Below are 24,205 nucleotides of genomic sequence, written 5' to 3' on the forward strand. Positions count from 1 at the left end.
AATAAAAATAATAATTATTAAATAATTATTATTAATTATTTTAAACTAGGTGCTTCAAGAACTTCTTTTGATGGAACCGAAACATTCATTGGAAGAACTACTAAAATTTATGGATGACATAATAATAAAATTAGCCACATATTTTAAAATTTCAACATCTGTTGAACATTTTTCAGAAATCGATAAAATTAAAGGATTAATCGCATTTTTTTTTAATTTTATGCGCAAGAAGACAAGCTATTCTAACGAGCTTTTTATGCTATTTGATGTATGTTTATAATATTTGATATATGATATATATTTGTGCATATAATATATAATTAATTAATATTTAATTAGTATTATATATTAATTGCTTTATCTATTAAATTGTTTTTCGGTAACAGGCATTTAAAGTCAGAGAGGAAGTTTTAGTAACCAAAAAAACTGATTCTCCCCGTCTTATATTTTTTGAAGAAGAGGGAAGATTGGTATCTGCTTTTATTTGCGCTGATGATAGTATAAAAATGAAAGTTAAAAATCCAACTGCTGTGAAATCTACTATTTGTTTGTTGGGATGCTATTATGCGTGGGACTCCCATTATCCAGGAAATTATAAGACTGTGCTGGATTTCTTCGACAAGTATTATTTAACAAAATTATTTACAATAATCAAAAACTTTCGAAATTTTGGACCACATTTAATATTCTTTACTATTCCGTACATTCCATCGGTTTACAAAGATTCCAACTCCATAGCCAGAAGCTTCAACTTAAAATTATCATGTTCAATTCCGAACAATCTAACACAATTTATAAAGACGGGCAAAGACAGGTTGAATAAATTTTCTCATTGTCAGGTCGTATACATGATATCGTGTCGAGATTGTGAGAAAACTTACGTGGGTCAGACAAAAAGACAACTTAATACTAGAATCAAAGAACACAAGAATGACATAAAAAAGAGCTGTTCCCCCTCTGTTATATCTAAACATAAAATGGATTTTTCTCACGATTTTGATTGGGACAATGTGAGAATTTTGGACGGGGAACCTTCTTATGGAAAGAGATTAATATCCGAAATGGTGTTTATAAAAAGACAACGTGCAGGCTTAAATAATCAAAATGACACCGAACGGTTACCGGACTCTTATCTCCCCATCATTAATTTGTTTCCTCCTTTATAATTGTTTTGTTTTTCTTTTCATATATTAATTCCTTTCATCCCCTCCTAGGTACTTATACCTTCCCCTCCATACTCCTTATTCTTTCCGTCCCCCCTCCTCCACCGCCCTCTCACTATTCTTTCATCACTTGAATATTGTCGTTATTCTGTTGCGTACATTGAGGTTTCAACCATCATATAATATGGATCTAAGATTTCTCTCCTACCTCGTTCCATCTTGGGTGGATGAGCTTTCTACAAGTGTTTTAACACAAGTATGTAAAAATTATTTCTTTTTTCGGTTTGCGCTCAATTTGTAACGGGAATTTCTCATTTGGTTCTTTTTTATTACAGTTCTAACGTGGTTGAACTACTCTTCTGTTAATTATGTCAATTTACTTCTTATTTTGTATTTAATTTTAAGCGTTGCGTTTTATTGGTTTTTGTAATAACACTGATAAAGGCCTGATGACAGGCTAAAACGTTTGTTTTTTATGTAAATATTTAATGGTTATAAACTAATACACGATAACCTTCGCACGAATATCTGGCTGTTGGCTTTTTACGCTCCTATCAAATATTATTGATTTTAACAATCATCAGAGCCTAATACATCTATAATTTTTAATATTCTTTCATTGTAATTGTGTGTTATTTGTAAACTTAAAAATTAAATAAAAAAATTAAATTAATTAAATTAATTAAATTAATTAAATAAAACGGTTTTTGGCGTTTTATTTTAAAACTTTTCAAAATAAACACTTTAAAATTCGGAAAAGTGTTTTATTCGAAAACACCTTTATATGTTTCAGAATAAAACATTTTTCAAACACTCAAAAAAATATTTCACTGATGTAGCTAGATTTCTAGATATCGCAACAAAAATGTATCGCTATTTTTCGTATCTGTGAAAACATTGTTTGTCACATATAGAATTTATAGCAATAATGTTCTAGCAATAGCTTCTGAAAAATTTAGGTACCATTGCTAAATGTTATTCATTGCATGATCTAACACGTGATTGATCTTATATAGATAGGCGCTTTAGAGAAACTTTCTTTTTAAAGTTCACAAACAATACAGATATATATTCTGTTTCTGTCATTTAAACTAATTAAGTAATTACATATGCAATATCACAACAGTTGCTAATCATTTATCTGTTTTAGTTAATTTTTTACACCTAGAAAATTTTAGCTATTATTGCAAGATCATTTTTTTGAGTAAAACTAAACACTTTTTAACGTTTCACATGTCCGTTTAAAAATTAAACATTTTTGAGCGTTTCAAAAGTGAAGACAAGAAATAAAACACTTTAATGTTTTAAATTTAAACACTTTCTTTTATGAGTGTATTGATTTAGCCGCTTTCATGACTATATCAATAATTTGTGGTGCATTGATAACATAAATTCTTAAACAATATGCTATCTAAATAATTTAGAAAATATAAATTATTTTAAATATAACACAATACAATAAATTATTTTCTTATTAAATATTACTATAGCAAGATCGTAATTACGTACCAGACAGGAGTCAAATTTAAATAAAATTGGCGTAAACTTCATTATATGATATTGATATTTACACCGGTGCAATCCCAAATTATAATATTGTTAGTAACTATATCTTCTTCTATGCGCACTTCTATTGTCATTAAGCGATACCTAACATTACGATACGTAACATTAGCATATAACGTGCATTTTTTCTGCTTTCGGAAAAAGTCGAAAAAAAATTTTTCTATTTATTCCAATTTTTCAACATCTTTAGCTTACTCTTACAACATACACTCAAAAAAATATTTCGTTGATGTAGTTAGATTTCTAGATATTGCAACAAGAATGTATCGCTATTTTTCGTATCTGTGAAAACATTGTTTGTCACATATAGAATTTATAGCAGTAATGTTCTAGCAATAGCTTCTGAAAAATTTAGGTACCATTGCTAAATGTTATTCATTGCATGATATAAATGAGTTTTAGCAGTACAACTAAATATTGCTCACTGCATAGTATAAATGAGTATTAATACTGTAGCTAAATATTACTTACTGTATAGTATAAATGAGTTTTGATAATACAGCTAGAACAATCTTTATGAGTAGCTATCGATTATAACTGCAGCATCGAGATAATGTGACAATATATTCTAGATGTCATAGCTAACTTTTTTTTAACTACAGCTAAATTAATTTTATAAACTTTTAGTGTACCTATACAATATTTTATAATTGAATTTATTAGAAAAAGATGTGTTAAGCAATGCATTTTAATAAATTTATTATAATGCATTGGTTAACACATCTTTTTCTAATAAATTCAATTATAAAATATTGTATAGGTACACTAAAAGTATATAAAATTAATTTAGCTGTAATTTAAAAAAAGTTAACTGTGACATCTAGAATATAATTATTTAATCAAATATATCACTTCTGTAGAATATAATAATCTAAACTATAGTTAATCTTTTTCTACTCATAAATAATGGGAAGTCTAATTACTATGGCTATAGGCTATCTTTCTAGTTTCATTATTTATATTGTAGGTACATATATTAAATATGTATTTTTATATATTGTAGTAATTTGGCTTCCCAAACAATTTGTGCGTAGAAAACAATAAAGTCTGACTATTAATACTTTTTCTTCCTATATATATATCAGTAACAGGATCAGTCTCTGGACACAGGATAGATAACTAAAAAGAAAGATTTATAATTATATATGTATTGAAAAATACATATATAAATACTAATAGGCACTAATAAAAATACTAATATCTTATGAAAAAGAATACATTTATTTTCAATGTGTTTTCAATCTTTTATATAATGTGTTAACAATCAATTTCAATCTTTTATATATGTTAATGTTTTATATCATATAATGTTAGTGTTTTATATAATGTTAATGTTCATACATATATATATATATATATATATATATATATATATATGTGTATAAACATTATCAAATACATATTTTTATTGCTACAGTAAATGATGCAGTGTGACATATTGTTTTCCATCACTGCCTTTACAATATAACAAAGGTAAATAATGTAAAAGATCAGTAATTAAAATTGCTATTATTTTAGCAGTATTACAAACACTATAACAATGAAAATGTTCATTGTACATTGTACAAAAAAGGACATTGCATACGAAACAGATATTATTATTATTATTTACCTATATATAAAGTAAAATTTATAAGAATTTCATTGCTGTAAAACTCAATCTCAAAATACCTCAAAATATTAAAAATATTAATTCTAAATATTAAATTTAAACAAATATTATCTACTTTAGATTATAATAAGATAGTACCTTAAATTATAGTAATTAGTTTTTTGAGCGTACAAATAACAACCAAATATATAGTCAAAAAAATATATAAACTTAAACATATGCTTGCATATTTAATACGCATTGCATATATCAGACAAAAAATAAAATAACATTTAAAAGCTGAAAAATAAAAACAGATCTCGTATTTTTACTTACAAGAAAATTTTTTAAATAATTTTGGTAGTTGAGCATCAGACTTCCATTCATCAAATTCAGTTGTTAAGTTGTACAACTCCTTCTGAATTAGTCTCCATAAGCGATAACTTTCGGGAGAGTAGTTTAAATGAGCTGAGTGAATAATCTTAAAACATAGATCTAAAGCTCTTATTGGGGATTGAGCGAGAAATTGTGTCTCTCTGTCGAGAATAACGTAACAAGCATCTATGTCTTCTATGGATGATCCATAGACGAGAACATATGGCTGCATAGTAAGATTCCAGTGAATTAATTTTTTTTCTCTTTCTTGAATAAACGTTTGAAGTTTTTGAACACTCTAAAAATTAAAATATTTAAATAAAATTAAAATTAAATTAAAATATTTTTCCAAAAATATTTAAATCTTAAAGACAAAAGATATGTATGTAACATTTCTGTAGGATAAACACTTACTTCAATTTGGGAAATTACGCCCTCTTGAATTTCTCTATGAGGTGGCCTCCATGTACGACCGGATTTACGCGCAACTGTTACGACAGTATCTAAATAACAAAGTGACAATAATGCCACTAAATTTTTGCTATCTATTAACAAAAGGAAAAATTGACAATATAAAAGCCAATTTAAAATTGTAAAAAATGAATACTTTGCAATAAAAATAAAATTGTGTCCAACATTTTTTTACCTTCTGAAATCTCATCATTTGCAAAAAGTAGACAATTATCTTTAACGGTCTCACATTTATTGTCTTCATTGTTTAGCGCTTGTATAATACGATTGCAAAACTCCGAATAAGAATTATAGGCCTTTAGTTTTTGTTCAGGATATAGTAAATCAAAATCTATTTCAAACTAAAATATAAAAAATAGAAAGTTAAAATACAAAATCAATTTATAGTACATGATAAAATGCAAAGCAGTACATAATATTAAAATAATATTAACCAAAGTGTATCCAAGTTTTTCTTGAAGAACTGGGTATTTTTTTAAATAAGTTGAAATATTTTCCAGCTCTTTCTTTTCTTGAATTAGTGTAGTAGTTTGTAGAATTACTCTGTTAGTCTTACTTTTATTAATATTTCTTTTGTCATTTTCTTTATTTGTAAGTCGAGATTTAGCATGCAATTGTGCAATTCTTTGTTTTGACGTATCTGTCCAATAATCTATTATTGTAGGCCATGGTTCTACATTTTCCTTAAGAAAAGCAAATTTTCCTTGCAGATCATCATCTATTTAATAAAATAAAAATAACAAAAAATATTTAAAATTTATTATCTAATTACAGAAAAAACTGCAAATATAAATAAACAACAAACCTGCTACTAAATCATCTTAAGAATCTGATTGATCCTTACTTTTAGATGCAATAATACCAAGAGCTTTAAATTCTTTTCGTATAGAATAGTATTTTGTGATTAATTTTCCTTTTACCAACAGTTTATTTCCATTTATATATTTATATGGAATGTAATAAAGCTCCTGCAAAAATAAATTTAGCATAAATGCAAATCTAAATAAAAATGTGCAGTATTTTATATTCAATAACTCGTTATTAAAATTTATATTATCTTACGCTATCTTCTTGGGGAAATAAATATTGAATAGCACCAACCAGTTCAGTGAACTCTGTAGGTGAAATTCTAAGCAGAAAAAATAACATTTAAAAAAAAAAAGAGACAATTTATAAAAAACGAGAAAAAATGATTATGATAATGAGGATCACAATTTAAAATTATAAAATAACAAATAAGCTTACTTGTCACATTTGCTCAATTGATTCTCAATAATAATATCTGTTAACTTATTTCTATCTTTATCCTTCAAATAAGAGCCTTGCTTCGCTAGTTGTAAGAAACATCTACCTGTAGCTGACTTGTTTAGAAGGAAACGAAGTTGCTGGACAAAATTATTAAAAAAATTATTTAAAAAATATTAGAAAACGCATGCAAAAACAACATTTTAGAAAATTGCATTAAAAAATCATTAAAATATTCTCTTTATTAAATTTTGAACAAAAATGGAAAATCAGGGAATTTTTAAGGAATTTTTTTACAAAATTTGAATAGATACTTTGTAATATATTTTTACAAAATCGATTATTCATAACTTACTTCACCTCGTGTGACATTGCATTCGTCACTCTCTCTCTTTCTTTTTTTGAAAATATTTTTTGAAGCTTCTTGATGAATAGATTCCTCCAAGTTTTTCTCTTGATTGTTGTTTTTTGGAATTTCTTCAATTTCTTGAATATCTTCTGATTCGTTTGAAATATTCTATGTATGGAATTGATAATTTAATATTTAAAAATAAACATTTTTAAGTTTTTTGAAATAAGCTTTTAAATTAAATACAATATTAAAGCATACTTACTAGTTGAAGTGAAAGAGGAATAACAGTCTTTTTACTTTTATCTTTCTCACGTATCTTTGTAAAATTATTTTCATCAATCTACAACAGAGTGGAATAAAGAAATTCAGAATTGAAAACGTAATGATATTTTAGAGATAAAGTTCTCAAAATTCGATTAAAGATATAAAGTTATATTATAATATAAAGTTTATTAAAAATATACTGAATTACAATTTATTTTTCTATTATCTCTCTCTTTTTCTACCTCTTTTTACAAATATATTTTAGACACTATAAATTATGTATTTAAAATTATTTCTTTCAAATATTTTAAAATCTTTTTTCTTTGCATTAAAATTAATTAACTTTTTTGCATGCCATATTCATTTTTACTCACACATTTGATATGTCACATTACTAAATATGCTGCAAATTTTTTATTTAATTTATATATTAATAAAATACTTGAATCTCTCTCTTTCTCAAATGTCACAAGAAATATTTTCTTTGAAAATGTAACAAGACATGTAAAAATTCAATTATATGTATTTCTATTTAAAGACATATATTTTTGCTAAATGTAAAGCATCCATATATTAATATCTATGTATTAACTAATTATATCGTACCTCCATTTCATTTGTGTTGTCTTTGATAAAAGTTTTCAAATTTTTCACGAATCTCATTCTGTGGCCAGAAAGTGGGATCAAAGATTCTAAAGTTTCCTTCCACTCAGGTTCTAATAGACTTTCAAATTCTGCGGTTTCTATACAATTACCTAATACAAAATAAATATAAATATTTATGAATATTTATTAGATATGTGATAAAATACTTATTTGAAATCACACATAACTATGTAATTTGAATAAAATACATATATAGTTAAATTACTATATATGTAATGTTTTATCAATAATAAAAACACATACATATATACTCAGGTAGCACAAAATATTCGTAGAATATTCTAAAATATTCGAAAATATTCTGCGAACGGTATATGTATATAATTGTATGTTCGCGCGCGTGCACGCAATATTCTTGAAATTTATATCCGAGAAAGGGCTTTATAACAAAAATTTATAACTATTTGTTGATATATTATAAAGCAGGAAAAATTTTGACGGTTTTTTTATTAACATACTTGCTTAAAAAATAAATAATGGCATGTGAAAGAAACTAATTTATTTTAACGATAGTGCAAAAAATTAATGCAATTGATATCTAATCTAATTATAATATTTAATCAAGTAAATAATTATATTCTTACTTTCAAACGCCGATGCATATTGCTCGAGATTCCATGTTTTTAATAAATCTCTAGTCGTCAATTCGATGAAAATGTTATCATCTGACATTATTACACACATAACCGTCACGGTCAAACTTCTTCCACAGTAAAACTTTCACAAACACCCAAATGAGACACAAACTCGAAGCACGATTCGCCTATGTGTTTAATATGCGTTGTCCCTTTGTCTGAACTGGTATTAACATGTACTACACGATGGGCGCTGGCACGAAATTTTACGCAGTACGTGTTGCATGCGCCACACGCGGCGTGATCGTGATACACTAAGAAAAATGTTTCGCTGATGTAGTTAGATTTCTAGATATCGCAGCTAATATCTATTTTAAAAGAGCTAGACAAATTGGGCGCGTCATATAAACTGTTAGATGTGCAGATCATAAATTCATTTGTTTGCACTGTTGATTTTTTCTGTTTATTTCAATCAAACTTTCTAACACGTGATTGATATATGATCTAACACGTGATTGATCTTATATAGATAGGTGCTTTAGAGAAACTTTTTTTTTATAGTTCACAAACAATACAGATATGTATTCTGTTTCTGTCATCTAAACTGATTAAGTAATTACATATGCAATATCACAACAGTTGCTAATTATTTATCTGTTTTACTTAATTTTTTACACCTAGAAAATTTTAGCTATTATTGCAAGATCATTTTTTTGAGTGCATGCGATCTACTTGTAAGTAATTTTTTTCATGAATTAAGTTATGGACAAATGCAATGCTCGACAATTTAATCTTCTGAGAAATAATATTTGCGGGAACAAAATCGTATTTCTGCTTATTTACTGTGATAATATAATTACTCGTATCTTCTCCGTAGTACGTTTACCCTAATTGATAAACTTGAATGTTAGGAATAGCAGATTGATAGCAAATTTGCTATTAATTTAGATCAGAGCTCAGCGTTAGTTGCACATTTCGGCTCGATTCTTGAGACGACGCCTCCCGCTCTCCCACCACCGCGCGGCCGCTGGCGGCCGAGCCGTCGATAGCCTTGACTCAGGAGCGCCTGTGTAACAAATAGGCTAAAAATTTTATTTTCTGAAAGGTGCCCGCTCATCATCAGTCTATTTGCATATACAGGGTGTCCGACAATTGCTGAATCACCTCTCGGGTGTAGGTAGAGCGAGTTAAACCGAGTAGAAAAGTCCTCTACCATTTTGCGATTTTGGCAATAATTAATGAGAAATTAATTAAAAAAGATCGGCCAATTTCCGCGAGTCTAAGGGCGGTATTCATAGTCCGTTCTTATATTCAAAATCGTCTTAAGCACGGACTTATATTCGCTCTCTTCGTCACATAATATATATTTATGCTTCGGCACATAAAAATATTATTTTTTTTATGTAGATTAAAAGCAATATTTCAAAAAAGTTGTGATATAGATGTCAACGAGTACAAATTTTCTAATTTTTTAATAATGTTTTTCTATAGATTTCTGAAAGGAAATATTTTGTTTTTATAAAAAGTTTATTTGTAAAATGTTTATGATGTAATAAAATATTTGTGATACTTTCCGTAATATTGAATTTGTCTTCCTACTTACTTAATTTTAAAATTGAAGGGAAAATGTACAATTCTAATGTAATACACAGATTTTTCTTTATTAAAGGAGAGAGTATTTATTAAAGGAGAGATTGAAATACATAGTTAATTTGTTAAATTTAAAAAAAAAAATTTTTTTTTTTATTGTGTCTTCCTTTTTTATCATAATTATACATATCTAAAGTAAAAATCAAATAATTATACATAAAAAATAAGTAAATTAATTCAAATAACTTTTTCGATTTGTTACTGATGTGTTGCTTCCTTGATTGTGATTGTCTTTATTTGCTGCCATGTACCGTTTATATATCCAATGATATTAGCCAATGTCTAACATTGTTATTTTAATCATTTTCCATTATCTTTTCTCTTCTTTAGATATTTCTTTTAAATCTTTGAATTTTTAAAGCAATTATTTTAAGCATAATTTTCCTTTCCATATATACAATTCTATTTTTTAAAAGAGTGTTCTTTTGCTTAAAATGAGCAAGATGATTCTTACTTTTTTCTACTTCAGCAAGAATATGTTCCAATTTAATTGAGGCTGGATTAATTTCAGTCTTTTCTTTATCAATAATACACATGTTTCTTTGATTACAACTCTCTTCACTGTTGATATATAATTGCTCTTCTTTACTGATGTGATTATTAGAGAAGGTAATTTGATCGTTGACAGATAGTACACAATCGTTATTATCCTCATTGTGTTCATTGAGTAAAGGCATGATACTGCATCTGTACCAGTAATACAATAATTATCTTCAACAATTTCAGAAAAAAGTTTTCAGAAGTTTTTAAATTATAAATAAATATTCACGTGTTTATCTTTGATTCTGTTATTCTGTTGATAATTATGCAAATAATAAAGCACAAAGTGTCTTCCAGCACCTAAAAATGTTCACACACAATTGCAAGCATTTAAATAATAATCGATTTATAAACACAGAAATAATTTATTTAAAGAACTTACAGAAAATACAGCTCCTTGCAGTATAATTTTCATCTGTCATTACTTTTAAGGCCTGTATTCATAATCCGACGCCATTTTTAATATTTGTTGCGATACTGACATAAGCCGGTAGCACCTCTCTGATTATTTAGGCCTCTACCTTACTGTAATGTATCATAGAAACTTACGAATAATATTTTTACGCGGAAATTGGCCGATCTTCTTTAATTAATTTCTCATTAATTATTGCGAAAATCGCAAAACGGTAGAGGACTTTCTATTCGGTTTAACCCGCCCCACATAGCAAAGATCTCCCCAGGACATCCCAATTTGATCGAAATAGTCCCAGTTTGATCCAGAACAAAACGTTATCCGTAGGATTACCTGAGGATATCCCGTGTAGCATGTCCTGTGGATATCTTATGTACGATCTCCGCAGGACATCCCATTTTGATCAAAATGATTCGAATGATACAGATCGATAATAAATAGTTATTCGTAGGATTTCCTAAAGATATTTCTAGCACAAAAAATATACGTACATTAAAATTGCTGTTTCTTCAAATTTAGCAAAAGATTTCTTACATAAATATTTTTTAGTAAGACATTTTTTTGCTTAATTTGAACAGAGAACAAATTTAATTTTGTGTGCATGCGTAAACACACATATAACATACAAATATAATTTTAATCCGTCCATTTGTTAAGAGCAAAGTACAAGTATATATAGAGAAAATATTTATTTCTATTATATGACGATACTAGAACTTGGTCATCGAGTTCTTGGTTCGAGAAGCCAGTATATACAGTGATGGAAGAAAGTTCCGTAATGGTCAAATATCTTGGAAAATAATGATTATGGAAGAAAATGTTCAATACAAAAGTTTTAGTATATCAAATGGTCTATTATATGGTTATATTGAAATGACCTTCATGTGACCTTGAAAGACACCGCGAAGGTCAACTTTGAAATCTTAAATAGAATCTCCTATTTTCTATTACATATTCTTAAAGCTGGTGTTAAGACGTTTCCGAAACAATATAATAAAATTATTTTTTATTAAGTACTTTTCGAGTTATGAGGCTTGAAAGTTACAGCATTTTGACATAAAATACAAAATATCTTGTAAAACATTCAATTTTCAGAAATCTTTCAGAAGAAAAAATATGTAATTTGCAACATGCAGCTGCATATTTTTTTTTAAAAGCAACAATGTGTTTTCTTTATATCAATTGATTCGTCTCATTATTTTATGCATAAAAGTATTAAGGTAAGATTCCTGAAAATTGAATGTTTTACAAGATATTTTGTATTTTATGTCAAAATGCTGTAACTTTCAAGCCTCATAACTCGAAAAGTATTTAATAAAAAATAACTTCATTATAGTGTTTCGGAAACGCGTCTTGACACCAGCTTTAAGAATATGTAATAGAAAATAGGAGTTTCCATTTAAGATTTCAAAGTTGACCTTTGCGGTGTCCTTCAAGGTCACATGAAGGTCATTTCAATATAACCATATAATAGACCACTTAATATATTAAAACTTTTGTATTAAACATTTTCTTCCATAATCATTAATTTCCAAGATATTTGACCGTTACGGAACTTTCTCCCATTACTGTATAAGATTACCGCTTTTTGATTACCTAACCTTTCTCGAATCGACAACTCGAATCAAATTCTAGTGTCGTAGATCGGTGAACATTGAGATTAACGCAGACAGTGAAGTGTGAGTTTTGTGCTATGATTCTCCCTTAAAAAACGGAAAAAGGCGCATAAGCGATAATATAAGGCGTCAGGAACTATTAAATTGACAGATAATTATTAAAATCTAAAATTATTATATCATATGCAGGTCATCTTTCTATATATATCATAAATAAGGTTATGTTTGAGAGATGTTGGTTAGTAGAACACCGCTACTACAATTTTTATTTATATATTTTATATTAATTTTTGTGCTATATATATATTTATAGCACAATTTTATATATATATATATATATATATATATATACATATATATATATATATATATATACATATATATATATATATTTGTCAATTGACGTTTTTGAGGACATTGAAAAACCTAATGATTTCTCTGTATACATACAAGTAGCATCGATTTCTGATGTATACATTACAATTTGTTTTTTGTTATCTCGATTTTTACCCAATGTATAACGAATTATTGTTTTTGAGGACTTCGTAAATAATATACAAATAATTTATATATAACAGTGTTTTTGAGAACTGCATACATGCAAGTAACATCAATTTCTGACGTATACATTATAGTTTGTTTTTCATTATCTGGATTGTCACCCAATATATAACAAATTATTGTTTTCGAGGACTTCGTAAATGATATACAATTAATTTATATATAACAATGTTTTTGAGGACACTTATACAGAGAGTATAAAAAAAGGTGGGAATCCCAGAATATCACGAAAAATATAAGTTTTATAAAAAAATGTTTCAGATAAAAGTTGTAGGATTTAAATTGATCTATTTTACTGAGCTTATCAGTTTTACTTTAGATGGAGACTCTGGAGATTTGAAGGTCATCTTTATTTTTTTAATGGGACCACACTAATTTTTTTATATAAATCAATTTCTCCCAATATTTGTCGTCAAAAATTGTAAGGGTAGAATGGCAAAAATTGAATAGTTTTCTAAATATTTTATACTTTAATTTGACATACTTTCCCACATAGCAAAGATCTCCCCAGGACATCCCAATTTGATCAAAATGGTCCCAGTTTGATCCAGAGCAAAACGTTATCCGTAGGATTACCTGAGGGTATCCCGTGTAGCATGTCCTGTGGATATCTTATGTACGATCTCCGCAGGACATCCCATTTTGATCAAAATGATCCGAACGATACAGATCGATAATAAATAGTTATTCGTAGGATTTCCTGAAGATATTTCTAGCACAAAAAAATATACGTACATTAAAATTGCTGTTTCTTCAAATTTAGCAAAAGATTTCTTACATAAATATTTTCTAGTAAGACATTTTTTTGCTTAATTTGAACAGAGAACAAATTTAATTTTGTGTGCATGCGTAGACACACATATAACATACAAATATAATTTTAATCCGTCCATTTGTTAAGATTAAAGTACAAGTAAAGTACAAGTATTCAAGTATCAAAGTACAAGTATTTTTTGTACAAGTAAAAAAAAATATGCAGCTGCATGTTGCAAATTACATATTTTTTCTTAAAAGCAACAATGTGTTTTCTTTATATCAATTGATTTGTCTCATTATTTTATGCATAAAAGTATTAAGGTAAGATTCCCGAAAATTGAATGTTTTACAAGATATTTTGTATTTTGTGTCAAAATGCTGTAACTTTCAAGCCTCATAACTCGAAAAGTATTTAATGAAAAATAACTTCATTATAGTGTTTCGGAAACGTCATTAGATTTAGTTATTAAATTATAAAAATTAGATTAACTTTCCATCTAATTCATTAAACATCTAGTTTAAAAAAATTAAAAATATATTGAGAGATATATGTTTATATTTATGTTATATAAATGTTTATACGTATTTGTAGGTGCAGTTCAATTAAAATACCCGCAAGCTACCGAGCACGAAATTTCGGAACCAATTAAATCATGGTTTCGTCATGCAACTGAAAAAATAAAAAAACTGAATGCTGCACAATAAAATATTCAATACTTTTTTATTATATTTTGTTCATGTGTATAATTTATACATAATATTAGCAATTTTATATATAAAATATTATGTATGTAATATTATTCATATTAAGTTATAATATTTAGTAATATTAAGTTTATTAATTTATATCTAACACTGTGACTAGCAATTGTGCAATTTTGAAATGTAAAAGACGTATCTTTAGTTTTTGTTTTTATATATACAAATTTTATTTTTATTGTGACTATTTTTACATTATATAGTAAATAAAAAATTTAAAAAAAAATTACATATTTTATAATAAAATGTGCTTCAAATGTACTATTACTTATATTACTTATACGTACTTTACCTTTTTTGAAATATGTCTATTTCTTAAAATAATGTAATATAATAGAAGCTTTTATTTTGAAGAAATTTTGCTAATAATCTTTCCTTTATGCTCATAAAGATACTTACATGTCAAATGTCTATATAAAATATTTGAAAAAAATATGTATTTTGAAAAAATGTTTCAAAAATTGTTTAGTTTTAAAGGAGTAATAAAAAATAGTAATAAAACAATATCTTGATAGTGATGTCATTAAAGCGAGATTGTCGTAATTTTTTAAAATATAAATAATAATTAATATAAAACTTTTCGAGAGAGAAAGAGAGAAACGTTACTTATTAAGATTACTGTTTTATTGCTTCCTTAACTTAAAACTAAACAATTTCTGTTTAAATCTTTAAAAAAAATATATTTTTTAAAGACATTTTAAATAAATATTTAAAATAGATATTTTTCTGGGTGGTATTTATAGTCCGATTTTATATTTAGAATTGTCTTATGATTTCATTCAACAATGAAATAATAATGCGCAACCATTTTGTTGATTGAATGAGGTTTTAAAATGATTTCGAATATAAGATCGGATTATTTACACTATCCTATATTCAATAATTTTATTTGGACTTTATCTGAATAAAAAAAGATATCCAGGGGACATTGTTGGGATCTAATTTAATCATATGTAGGATATCCCAGGGATATCCCAGGGATTTATTTTTTGATGTCCTACGGATATCTGAAAAGCGGACATTTGGATATCCCACGGATGCCCTACGGATATCCTACGGCTTTGTACAGACATCCCAGGGATATCTGAAAATTTTTTACATTACATTCCACGGACATCCGTAGGATGAAATTTTGCTATGTGGGTTTACACTAACTATGAAATATCTCATTAAATATTCATTTTTCAATTATCTGACCTTAACACTTTTATGCACAAAATAATGAGAGGAATTAATTCGAATGAAATGTTGTAAAGAAAACGCATAATTGTTTTAAAAAAGTACAAAAGTGCGTTTTTATTAACACCAATTAATTTGTCTCATTATTTTGTACATAAAAGTATTACGGTAAATCGGAAACAAAATATGAAAGAGATATTTTAGATTTTATATCAAAACGTGTCAAATTAAGATATAAAATAACTCAGAAAGTACTTAATTGAAAAGAACTTTATTATAGTGTTTTGAAAGGCTCTCGAGGTTAGTTACAAGAATATGCAATAAAAAATGGGGATTTCCATTTAAAAAATTAAAAGTGACCTTCATGTGACCTTCAAACGACTATCAAATTAACCGTACCGTCTTATGTCCCCCTCGAAGTCATGAAACTCTTGTCTAAAACGTTTCTTCGTATCTCGCGCATTTTTTGAGATATTTGCCTGGGACAATTAAAATCGGACATCCTTTATATGATATATTAAAGATCTGATGGAATACTCCAACGGCAGTGTGCGCTCACACAACTGTTGTGTCGGCTGAATGCACCAATTAGATAAATGGAAGATTCAGGCCGGTATTTATAATCTGTGTTTATATTTAAGATAATCTATTCATTAATTATATACAGCTGATATTGTTGTATTTTGATACGACAGATTTTTAATCTTTAAAAGCATAATTTTTAAGAACATATTATTTTTTTAATAGTGCCGAGTAACGATTTTTACTTTTCTACCACTTGTTTTTATACGAAAAGACATTAAATGACTTTTAACAAAATCTGGGATTAACGGGACAAACTAAACATTATTAATAAATTTTTTTGATATGTAAGGTTAGGAAATCTGTCAACAAAATATAACCATCCATAAAAAACGCTTATGACAAGAATTTTAGAAAAACGTAAGAAATTAAGAAGAACGTTTTCGACGCTCAATTATTTCATAATATTTAATTTTTCTACAATATATTTTTTATGTATTTTCAAGGATGCTTGATGCTAGTAAGATGAGAGACATAAGGATAAAAAAAGGTACACAGTTCTGTTTTCCTGAAAAAAGTGTATCGTTGTGTTTTGTATGATTCAAGATGTTTGTTTGCATGGCTTTTTTTGTAATCATAATTATTATTTATTAAAATCGAGATAATGATGATAATGATATATTGATAATGATATGTAATAAATCTGTTATTAGGTAACGTATGCTTGTATTACTTGACGAATGTACAAATATTATATCTATAGTTTATTAAGAAAAGAACTGTGGCTGAAAATATATAAGGTTTTCAATAAACGTAAATGATCCTAAATCTATTGCGTTTAGTTCTATGGAGAATTGTTTATAATAGTGAGTCGACAGATAACAGAAGAAGTATAGCATATTTTTTATAGTAACGTATTATACATTCACATACTGAAGGAAAAAAAAAATAGAAGATTAATTCAAATTTCATATATAATTCAGTTTCGACATATTATTTGACAAACATACAAATATTATAGGTATTTTATTAAAAATATAACTCTGTTTACAATTTGTAATAATTTTAATAAAGAAAAGTGATCATAAATCTGTTTCTTCGAGTTTTACAAAGTATGATTTACAATAGTGAAGTGGATAGTAGATAGCCAAAAAATTATATATTAAATAAAAATAAAATTATATATTATAATAATAAAATAATTGTGTAATAATATACTACACACATTCACATTTGCATACTTGATACTTCAAGAGGAAAAAGTACATTTGACTTTGTAAGAGAAACAAAATAGTATAAGAATACCAATATATGGAATATATTAATTCAAGTTTAATATATTAAAATTTTGACATTGTGGCGGCTCACCGCCACACCGCTGCACTGACGCGGTATAATACATCGCGGCGCCGCTACGCGCCGCAGGCCTTCTACCAGTTACAAGCTTGCGGACCCACCGCCAGGTTGCGCAGGCGGTGAAGAACCTTCTCGCGATCAAGCTTCGATCGACGAGATATAAAAGAGCTGCTCCGCAGATCTTTCCTCACTCACTCGCTTCAAGGCGAGCTCTCCCCAGGGCCCTTGAACTGAGTCGTACTCTGCCTCGGCAGAAGATAACCAGAGACACATAGTCTCGCCGTTTTTCTCACACTGCCTCGCAAGGCGTGTAAAAAGAAAGCAGAGTCCCAGCATCGGCCACGCACTTCAACCAAGCGGCCCGCGGATACTCCACTTTCGCCGTCACCTCCTCAGTCTCTAGTGTGGAAATTAATCCCACTAGAGTTCTGCGTCCGGTTGACTCGACCACCAAGGGACACGCTCACTCAAGGCGACATCCGAATTCGGAGGCCTCTCTCTCCTCGGTACACGGAGCAATCCGTAATTCCGAGAGCCGAGACGGTTGCCACCACCAGCACACCAGAGACTCGATCCATCGCAGTACAGACTTCACCGCTCAGAGCCTGCTCAGAGAGCAGTTGTCAGACGGAAGACCACTTCCCGAACGGCGTTCCACCGACGCCGGGAAAGGGGCTGCAACGAGCTAACTCAGTTGAACCGTCCTTTTTAGGACCCGTTCAACACACTAAGACGCGGCCGGTAATTTCTTACCGCGCCCGTCAATTTTTCTTTTAATTCTCGGCCTTACACGCTTGCCGAGAAAGCGCCTCTGGCGCACTTAATCAAATCAAACACAAAACTTGTACTTTACTCTACTTCTCTGACGAGGAAAAATAAATTATATTTTTCTAAGGAATTGGTCTCAATATCTTTCAACCAAGTCGAACACAATCCTTAGGCAATACGCCTATAAACTGGTGACCCCGACGACTGGTTAAAGCAAATGAGCCAATCAGAGAAGGCCGGCGATATGCCAGGCGCCGACGCAGCACAAATCGGCAGAGTATCGGTGCGAGTACCACCTTTTTGGCCGGAGGAACCAGAATTATGGTTCGCCCAATTAGAGAGCCAGTTCCTGCTGAGCGCCGTCACGTCGGATTCAACGAAATACGCATACGCAATCTCGCAAATCGAAACCAAATACATCAAGGAAATCAAAGACGTGATAACGAATCCTCCGACATGCGGGAAATACGAAGCCGTAAAAAGGGCACTCATCCAAAGACTGAGCGACTCACAGGAACACCGCATCCGCCAATTATTAGAGCGAGAGGAACTAGGCGACCGAAAGCCATCGCAGTTCCTGCGCCATCTAAGGACGCTCGCGGGCAATACCGTGCCTGATCAACTCCTGCGCACGCTATGGCTGGGGCGTTTACCGGCCCAAATGCAGATTATACTAGCGACGCGAGCTGACGATCTTCTCGAGGACGTGGCGGAACAGGCCGACCGTGTCTACGAAGTCACATGCCGAACAGTCGCAGTTTTGGACAAGCCGAAGGAGACGAAATCAAAACCTACCGGCTCACTCGAGGACCAGATACAGGCATTGGTCAAGCAAGTCGCCGCACTCAACACGTGATTGGGCCGGCAGGAGCACCGCCACAAACAACAGCGCCACAGATCGCGCAGCCGCAGCCGGACCAAATCAAATTCGGAAGAAGACAGCGAGTTTTGCTTTTTCCATCGGCGATTCGGCAGCAAGGCAAGAAAGTGTACAGAGCCATGTACATACAAGGAGAAGAAGAAGGACAAAACGGAAAACTAGACGGTCCGGAATCAATGGCGGCAGACGGCCCGGACCCGAAACCATGCCGCCTTGTAATAACCGAGCGACAAACAAAAGTTCGGTACCTCATCGACACGGGATCAGACATAAGTGTCTACCCGCGCTCGATGGTACGCGGACGGATGTCCGGAGCAACGCAAGCCCTGTTTGCAGCCAATGGAACTGTCATTCACACGTACGGGTGGATCGCGCTTCAGCTCAACATCGGATTGAGGCGCGCCTTCCAATGGAAATTCATCGTAGCTGACGTCACGCAGCCAATCATCGGCTCCGATTTCCTTGGGCATTTCCATCTCCTGCCGGATGTAAGGAGAGGCAAACTTTTGGACGCTACGACGGGATTGGCCACAAACAGCCTGCAGAGCAGAACCGGACAAACATCAATTAAGACATTACTGCAGGAAACAGCTTTTCACGCCTTATTGGCTGAATTTCCACAGCTCACTAGACCAACCGGAAAGACGGAATCCGCGCCGCACTCAACGATGCATTACATCGAAACAACACCGGGACCACCGGAAGCATGCAGGCCGAGGAGACTGGCACCGGAGAAGCTAAAAGAAGCAAAACAACAGTTCGATCTTTTACTGCAAGAAGGAGTAATCGCGCCGTCCAAGAGCGCATGGGCCTCACCGTTGCATATGGCACCGAAGAAAGGTGGCACGTGGCGACCATGCGGCGATTACAGGAAGCTCAACAACCGAACGGTGCCGGACAGATACCCGATTCCGCATATCGAGGATTTCACACAGGCTCTTCACGGGAAAGCAATTTTCTCTACACTGGATCTGGTTAGAGCTTACAACCAGATTCCAGTAAACGCTGAAGACGTGCCAAAAACGGCAATCACCACACCGTTCGGTCTGTTCGAATTTCTCAAAATGCCTTTCGGTTTGAGAAACGCAGCGCAAACGTTCCAGAGATTCATAAATGAGGTGATACGCGGACTCGATTTCTGCTACGCCTACATTGACGACATCCTGGTAGCATCTCACAACGTAGACGAACATAAAGCGCATTTAACAGCTTTGTTCCAGAGACTCAGCAAATACGGAATTCAACTAAACCCAGCAAAATGCGTGTTCGGAAAAGAAACTGTAGCATTTTTGGGCTACCAAGTCTCAGCAGAAGGGACGCAACCACTACCGGAAAAAGTCGAGGCCATTCGGAAATTTCCAAAACCGATCACCGTCAAGCAGCTGCGGCAGTTTCTCGGAACCTTAAATTTTTACAGGAGATTCATTCCGGGAGCGGCCATAGACCAAGCAGTTTTGAATGACGCGCTAAAAGGGAACAGACCCGGGAAAACACCAATCGAATGGAGCGCAGAACGAGAGGCAGCGTTTGAAACGTGCAGAGAAAGCCTTGCACGGGCAACGCTCTTGGCACATCCGGACCCGAAAGCAGAACTCTCCTTAACAACCGACGCCTCAGATTTCGCAATCGGAGCAGTAATCCACCAACATGGAAAACTCGGACAGCAACCGGTGGCGTTCCTCAGCAAAAAGCTGACCACCGCGCAACAAAAGTACAGTCCGTACGACCGAGAGCTCTTGGCGATATACGCAGCAATTAAACATTTCCGGCACTGGTTAGAAGGAAGGGAGTTCATCATTTACACGGATCACAAACCGCTCGTGTACGCATTCCGAAAAGATCCTTTGCAGAGCTCACCGCGGCAGACACGGCACTTGGAACTGATCGGGCAGTATTCAACCGACATCAGACACGTGGCGGGAAAGGATAACATCGTAGCAGACACACTATCGAGGACGCAGGCTGTCCAGCAAGCAGTAAACTTTGCAGAGCTCGCAAAATCTCAAAAAGACGACGCCGAAATACAAGCATTACTCAAAGGGAATACGAAGTTGCAGCTTAAAGAAACCGTAATTCCCGGCACAGATATCAAACTGATTTGTGATACATCGACGGGCATCCCACGACCATACGTCACGCAACAATTCCGAAAGCAAATCTTTAAGCATTTGCACGGACTCGCGCACACCGGGATAAAAACCACCGTCAAATTGATCACGCAGCGCTTCGTGTGGACCGGAATAAAAAAGGATTGCCGCAGATGGGCGCAGGCTTGCGTTCCCTGCCAGAAATCAAAGGTCCACCGACACACCGTTTCACCAACAGGAAATTACTTGGGGCCTACCAGCAGGTTCCAGCATATACATATGGACATCGTCGGACCTTTACCTCCATCTCGAGGGAAGAAATACTGCCTCACAATCATTGACAGATTCACACGATGGCCAGAGGCATACCCGATGTCCGACATCACCGCAGAAACGATGGCTCGCCTCTTATTTGAAAACTGGATTGCGCGTTTCGGAGCACCGGCACGAATCACCACGGACCAGGGACGGCAGTTTGAGTCGGAACTATTTAAGCAGTTGGCCAGACTGACCGGATCGCAACACATCCGAACTACCGCGTATCACCCGGCAGCCAATGGCATGGTAGAGAGACTACACCGGCAACTCAAAGCGGCTATCAAAAGCCACGAGACAGAAGCATGGACGCAAATTCTTCCAGTCATTTTATTAGGCATCCGCGCCGCAGTAAAAGAGGACATCGGAGCCACACCAGCAGAATTAGTTTTCGGAAAGACTATTCGGATTCCCGGACAATTCTTGGACCAAACCAATAACGAGCAACCAACGGACGAGTTTGTCCGTCATTTACAGGAAAAAATGAGCAAACTCCGTCCACACCTGCGACGCCATGGCCACCGCAGCACCTTCGTACACAAGGACCTGGCCACATCAGAAAAAGTTTTCGTCAGACACGATTGCCCGACCAGAGCGTTACAGCAACCGTACGACGGACCATTTAGGGCCATTCTACAATGAGTTGCAAATGCCTCGTTGCCAGTTGCAAGTTGTGAGTTGCCAGTCGCAAGTTGTAAGTCGTTGCAACATCTAATCTACATTGGGATATATGGCGGTTGAAAATTGTCCAGAAATAGCCAATCAGAAAATAGAGCATCTATCGTATGAACAGCTAAAATTGAAAAAAAAAAATTTCTTTACATTTTACATCAGGTTATGAGTTAATAGTACAAGTGTATTACGTGTATTACGTGTATTACGAAAGAGTAAAATATGTTACGAAATAAAAGAAAACGTTTAAAGCGTCTACAAAACGCACTTTTAAATCTTTCAATGGCCTGGAATTTATTTATGATAACGAGTTCTAGTCTATTAGAAGAATTAACAAAAGTAAATAGAAGATGGTGGGTAAGACCAGTTCATTTTGATCAAGAAAAATGCGGCCACTATCAAAACTTATTTAATTATCTTCTAAATGAAGATAATGAATTATTCTATCAAGATTATAGAATGTCTGTTGAACAGTATAAAACTATACTCGCTATGGTACAGCCACATTTACAAAAATTTTCTAAAAGGACTCCACATCCACCGGGTTTGCGTTTAGCTTTGACATTATCGTACGTAATCTAATTTTTATGTGTTGGAATACAAAATTGATTAAAATTCTAATATGTAAAGAATTTTTATATTATAGGTTTCTTGCTCATGGAGACAGTGTGAATACAACAGCAAGAGGATTTAGAATTGGAAAATCTACTGCGTATAAAATTATTTTTGAAACTTGTAATGTTATCTGGAATGTACTTCAACCAATCTATCTTCCCAAACCAACAGCAGATTCATGGAGGCGCATTGCTGAAGATTTTTATGAAATTTGGAATTTTCCAAATTGTATTGGCGCAGTAGACGGAAAACATATTCAAATCCAATGCCCTCCTAAAACAGGAAGTTTATATTACAATTATAAACAATTTTTTAGCATAGTGCTAATGGCTGCTGCTGATGCTAAATATAAATTTACTTGGGTTGATATAGGAGATTATGGTAAGTGTATTAACTGAAAAAAAAATGATTTATTAATGTTTTTTTATTGTTAATATGTTCATTTTTCATTTCTTACAGGTTCTATGAGTGACGGAGGCATATGGGCTGAGTCCGCATTTGGTTCTGCTCTGGAAGAAGGCTCTGTTGATCTACCACTGCCACGTTTGCTTCCCAATTCAAATATAATGTTTCCACATTTTTTTGTGGGGGACGAAGCTTTTCCATTAAAGATGTACATGATGCGGCCATACCCAAAGAAAGATTTATGTGATCGTAAGCGAATTTTCAATTATAGGCTTAGTAGGGCACGCAGAGTAATTGAAAATTCTTTTGGTATACTTACTGCTAAATGGAGAGTGCTGCGACGTTCTCTGTGTTTTTCTCCTACCAATGCTGAAGTGATAGTAAAAGCTTTAGTATGTCTTCATAATTTTCTTCTTACTAAGGAAGGAGGTATTGGCGGACGTTATTGCCCCAATAATTTATTAGATCATGAAATAAATGGAATATTTCAACCTGGTGCTTGGAGAAATGAAGGTGCTTTAAATCATATGCAAGAGTTGCGTAGAATTGGTTCTAATAATTCTGGAAGAGCAGTAATTAATTTAAGGAATATACTTCTGAATTATGTTAATAGTGACGAGGGCCAAGTTGAGTGGCAACGAGCTCATGTTTTTTGTAATAACAATATAAATCTAAATTGACTTATAGTAATGTTTATCATATTGAATTACGTGTATAAATCCTGTATATAAATTATCTTATATATAAAAACACTGTAAAGCAAAGTTTTAAAAGGGGAATTTATTATTATATAGTATAGTAAGATAAAAATAATACAAATAAAGATTTTACAAAATCACATTAT

The 24,205-nt window shown here is 32.1% G+C and overlaps 3 protein-coding genes and 2 long non-coding RNA genes across 6 annotated transcripts; 3 read left to right on the forward strand and 2 right to left on the reverse strand.

The window, feature by feature from the left end:
* Nucleotides 1-1,116: 1,116 nt before the first annotated feature.
* On the forward strand, nucleotides 1,117-2,241 carry LOC105678017 (uncharacterized). Its single transcript, XR_001101650.2, has 2 exons — nucleotides 1,117-1,419; nucleotides 1,499-2,241. It is a non-coding gene; the product is annotated as an uncharacterized lncRNA (long non-coding RNA).
* A 1,715-nt stretch (nucleotides 2,242-3,956) lies between these two features.
* On the reverse strand, nucleotides 3,957-8,847 carry LOC105673884 (uncharacterized). The gene is made up of 11 exons (XM_067353245.1): nucleotides 8,278-8,847; nucleotides 7,634-7,782; nucleotides 7,026-7,103; nucleotides 6,767-6,928; nucleotides 6,412-6,551; nucleotides 6,229-6,295; nucleotides 5,972-6,134; nucleotides 5,601-5,884; nucleotides 5,342-5,507; nucleotides 5,110-5,240; nucleotides 3,957-4,993 (listed from the first exon to the last, which is right to left on the reverse strand). The coding sequence occupies exons 1-7, from the start codon at nucleotides 8,375-8,377 to the stop codon at nucleotides 5,988-5,990; spliced, it is 843 nt and encodes a 280-aa protein (XP_067209346.1). The 5' UTR covers nucleotides 8,378-8,847; the 3' UTR covers nucleotides 3,957-4,993; nucleotides 5,110-5,240; nucleotides 5,342-5,507; nucleotides 5,601-5,884; nucleotides 5,972-5,987.
* A 1,163-nt stretch (nucleotides 8,848-10,010) lies between these two features.
* LOC136999614 (uncharacterized) lies at nucleotides 10,011-12,209 on the reverse strand. Its single transcript, XR_010889933.1, has 3 exons — nucleotides 10,841-12,209; nucleotides 10,688-10,758; nucleotides 10,011-10,605 (listed from the first exon to the last, which is right to left on the reverse strand). It is a non-coding gene; the product is annotated as an uncharacterized lncRNA (long non-coding RNA).
* A 6,395-nt stretch (nucleotides 12,210-18,604) lies between these two features.
* LOC136999289 (uncharacterized) lies at nucleotides 18,605-19,243 on the forward strand. Its single transcript, XM_067352927.1, has one exon. It carries the CDS (start codon nucleotides 18,605-18,607, stop codon nucleotides 19,241-19,243), a length of 639 nt encoding a protein of 212 aa, XP_067209028.1.
* A 3,167-nt stretch (nucleotides 19,244-22,410) lies between these two features.
* LOC136999747 (uncharacterized) lies at nucleotides 22,411-24,199 on the forward strand. 2 transcript variants are annotated; one of them, XM_067354391.1, is made up of 4 exons: nucleotides 22,411-22,910; nucleotides 22,988-23,337; nucleotides 23,416-23,610; nucleotides 23,784-23,955. In XM_067354391.1, exons 1-4 carry the CDS (start codon nucleotides 22,564-22,566, stop codon nucleotides 23,816-23,818), a joined length of 927 nt encoding a protein of 308 aa, XP_067210492.1. In that variant the 5' UTR covers nucleotides 22,411-22,563; the 3' UTR covers nucleotides 23,819-23,955. The 2 variants fall into 2 exon arrangements, with proteins under 2 accessions (XP_067210492.1, XP_067210491.1); XM_067354390.1 differs by having other exon boundaries at nucleotides 22,418-22,910; nucleotides 23,416-24,199.
* Nucleotides 24,200-24,205: the final 6 nt, after the last annotated feature.

The sequence above is a fragment of the Linepithema humile genome, chromosome 4 (genome assembly GCF_040581485.1).
Source record: "Linepithema humile isolate Giens D197 chromosome 4, Lhum_UNIL_v1.0, whole genome shotgun sequence".
NCBI classification, from domain to species: domain Eukaryota; kingdom Metazoa; phylum Arthropoda; class Insecta; order Hymenoptera; family Formicidae; genus Linepithema; species Linepithema humile.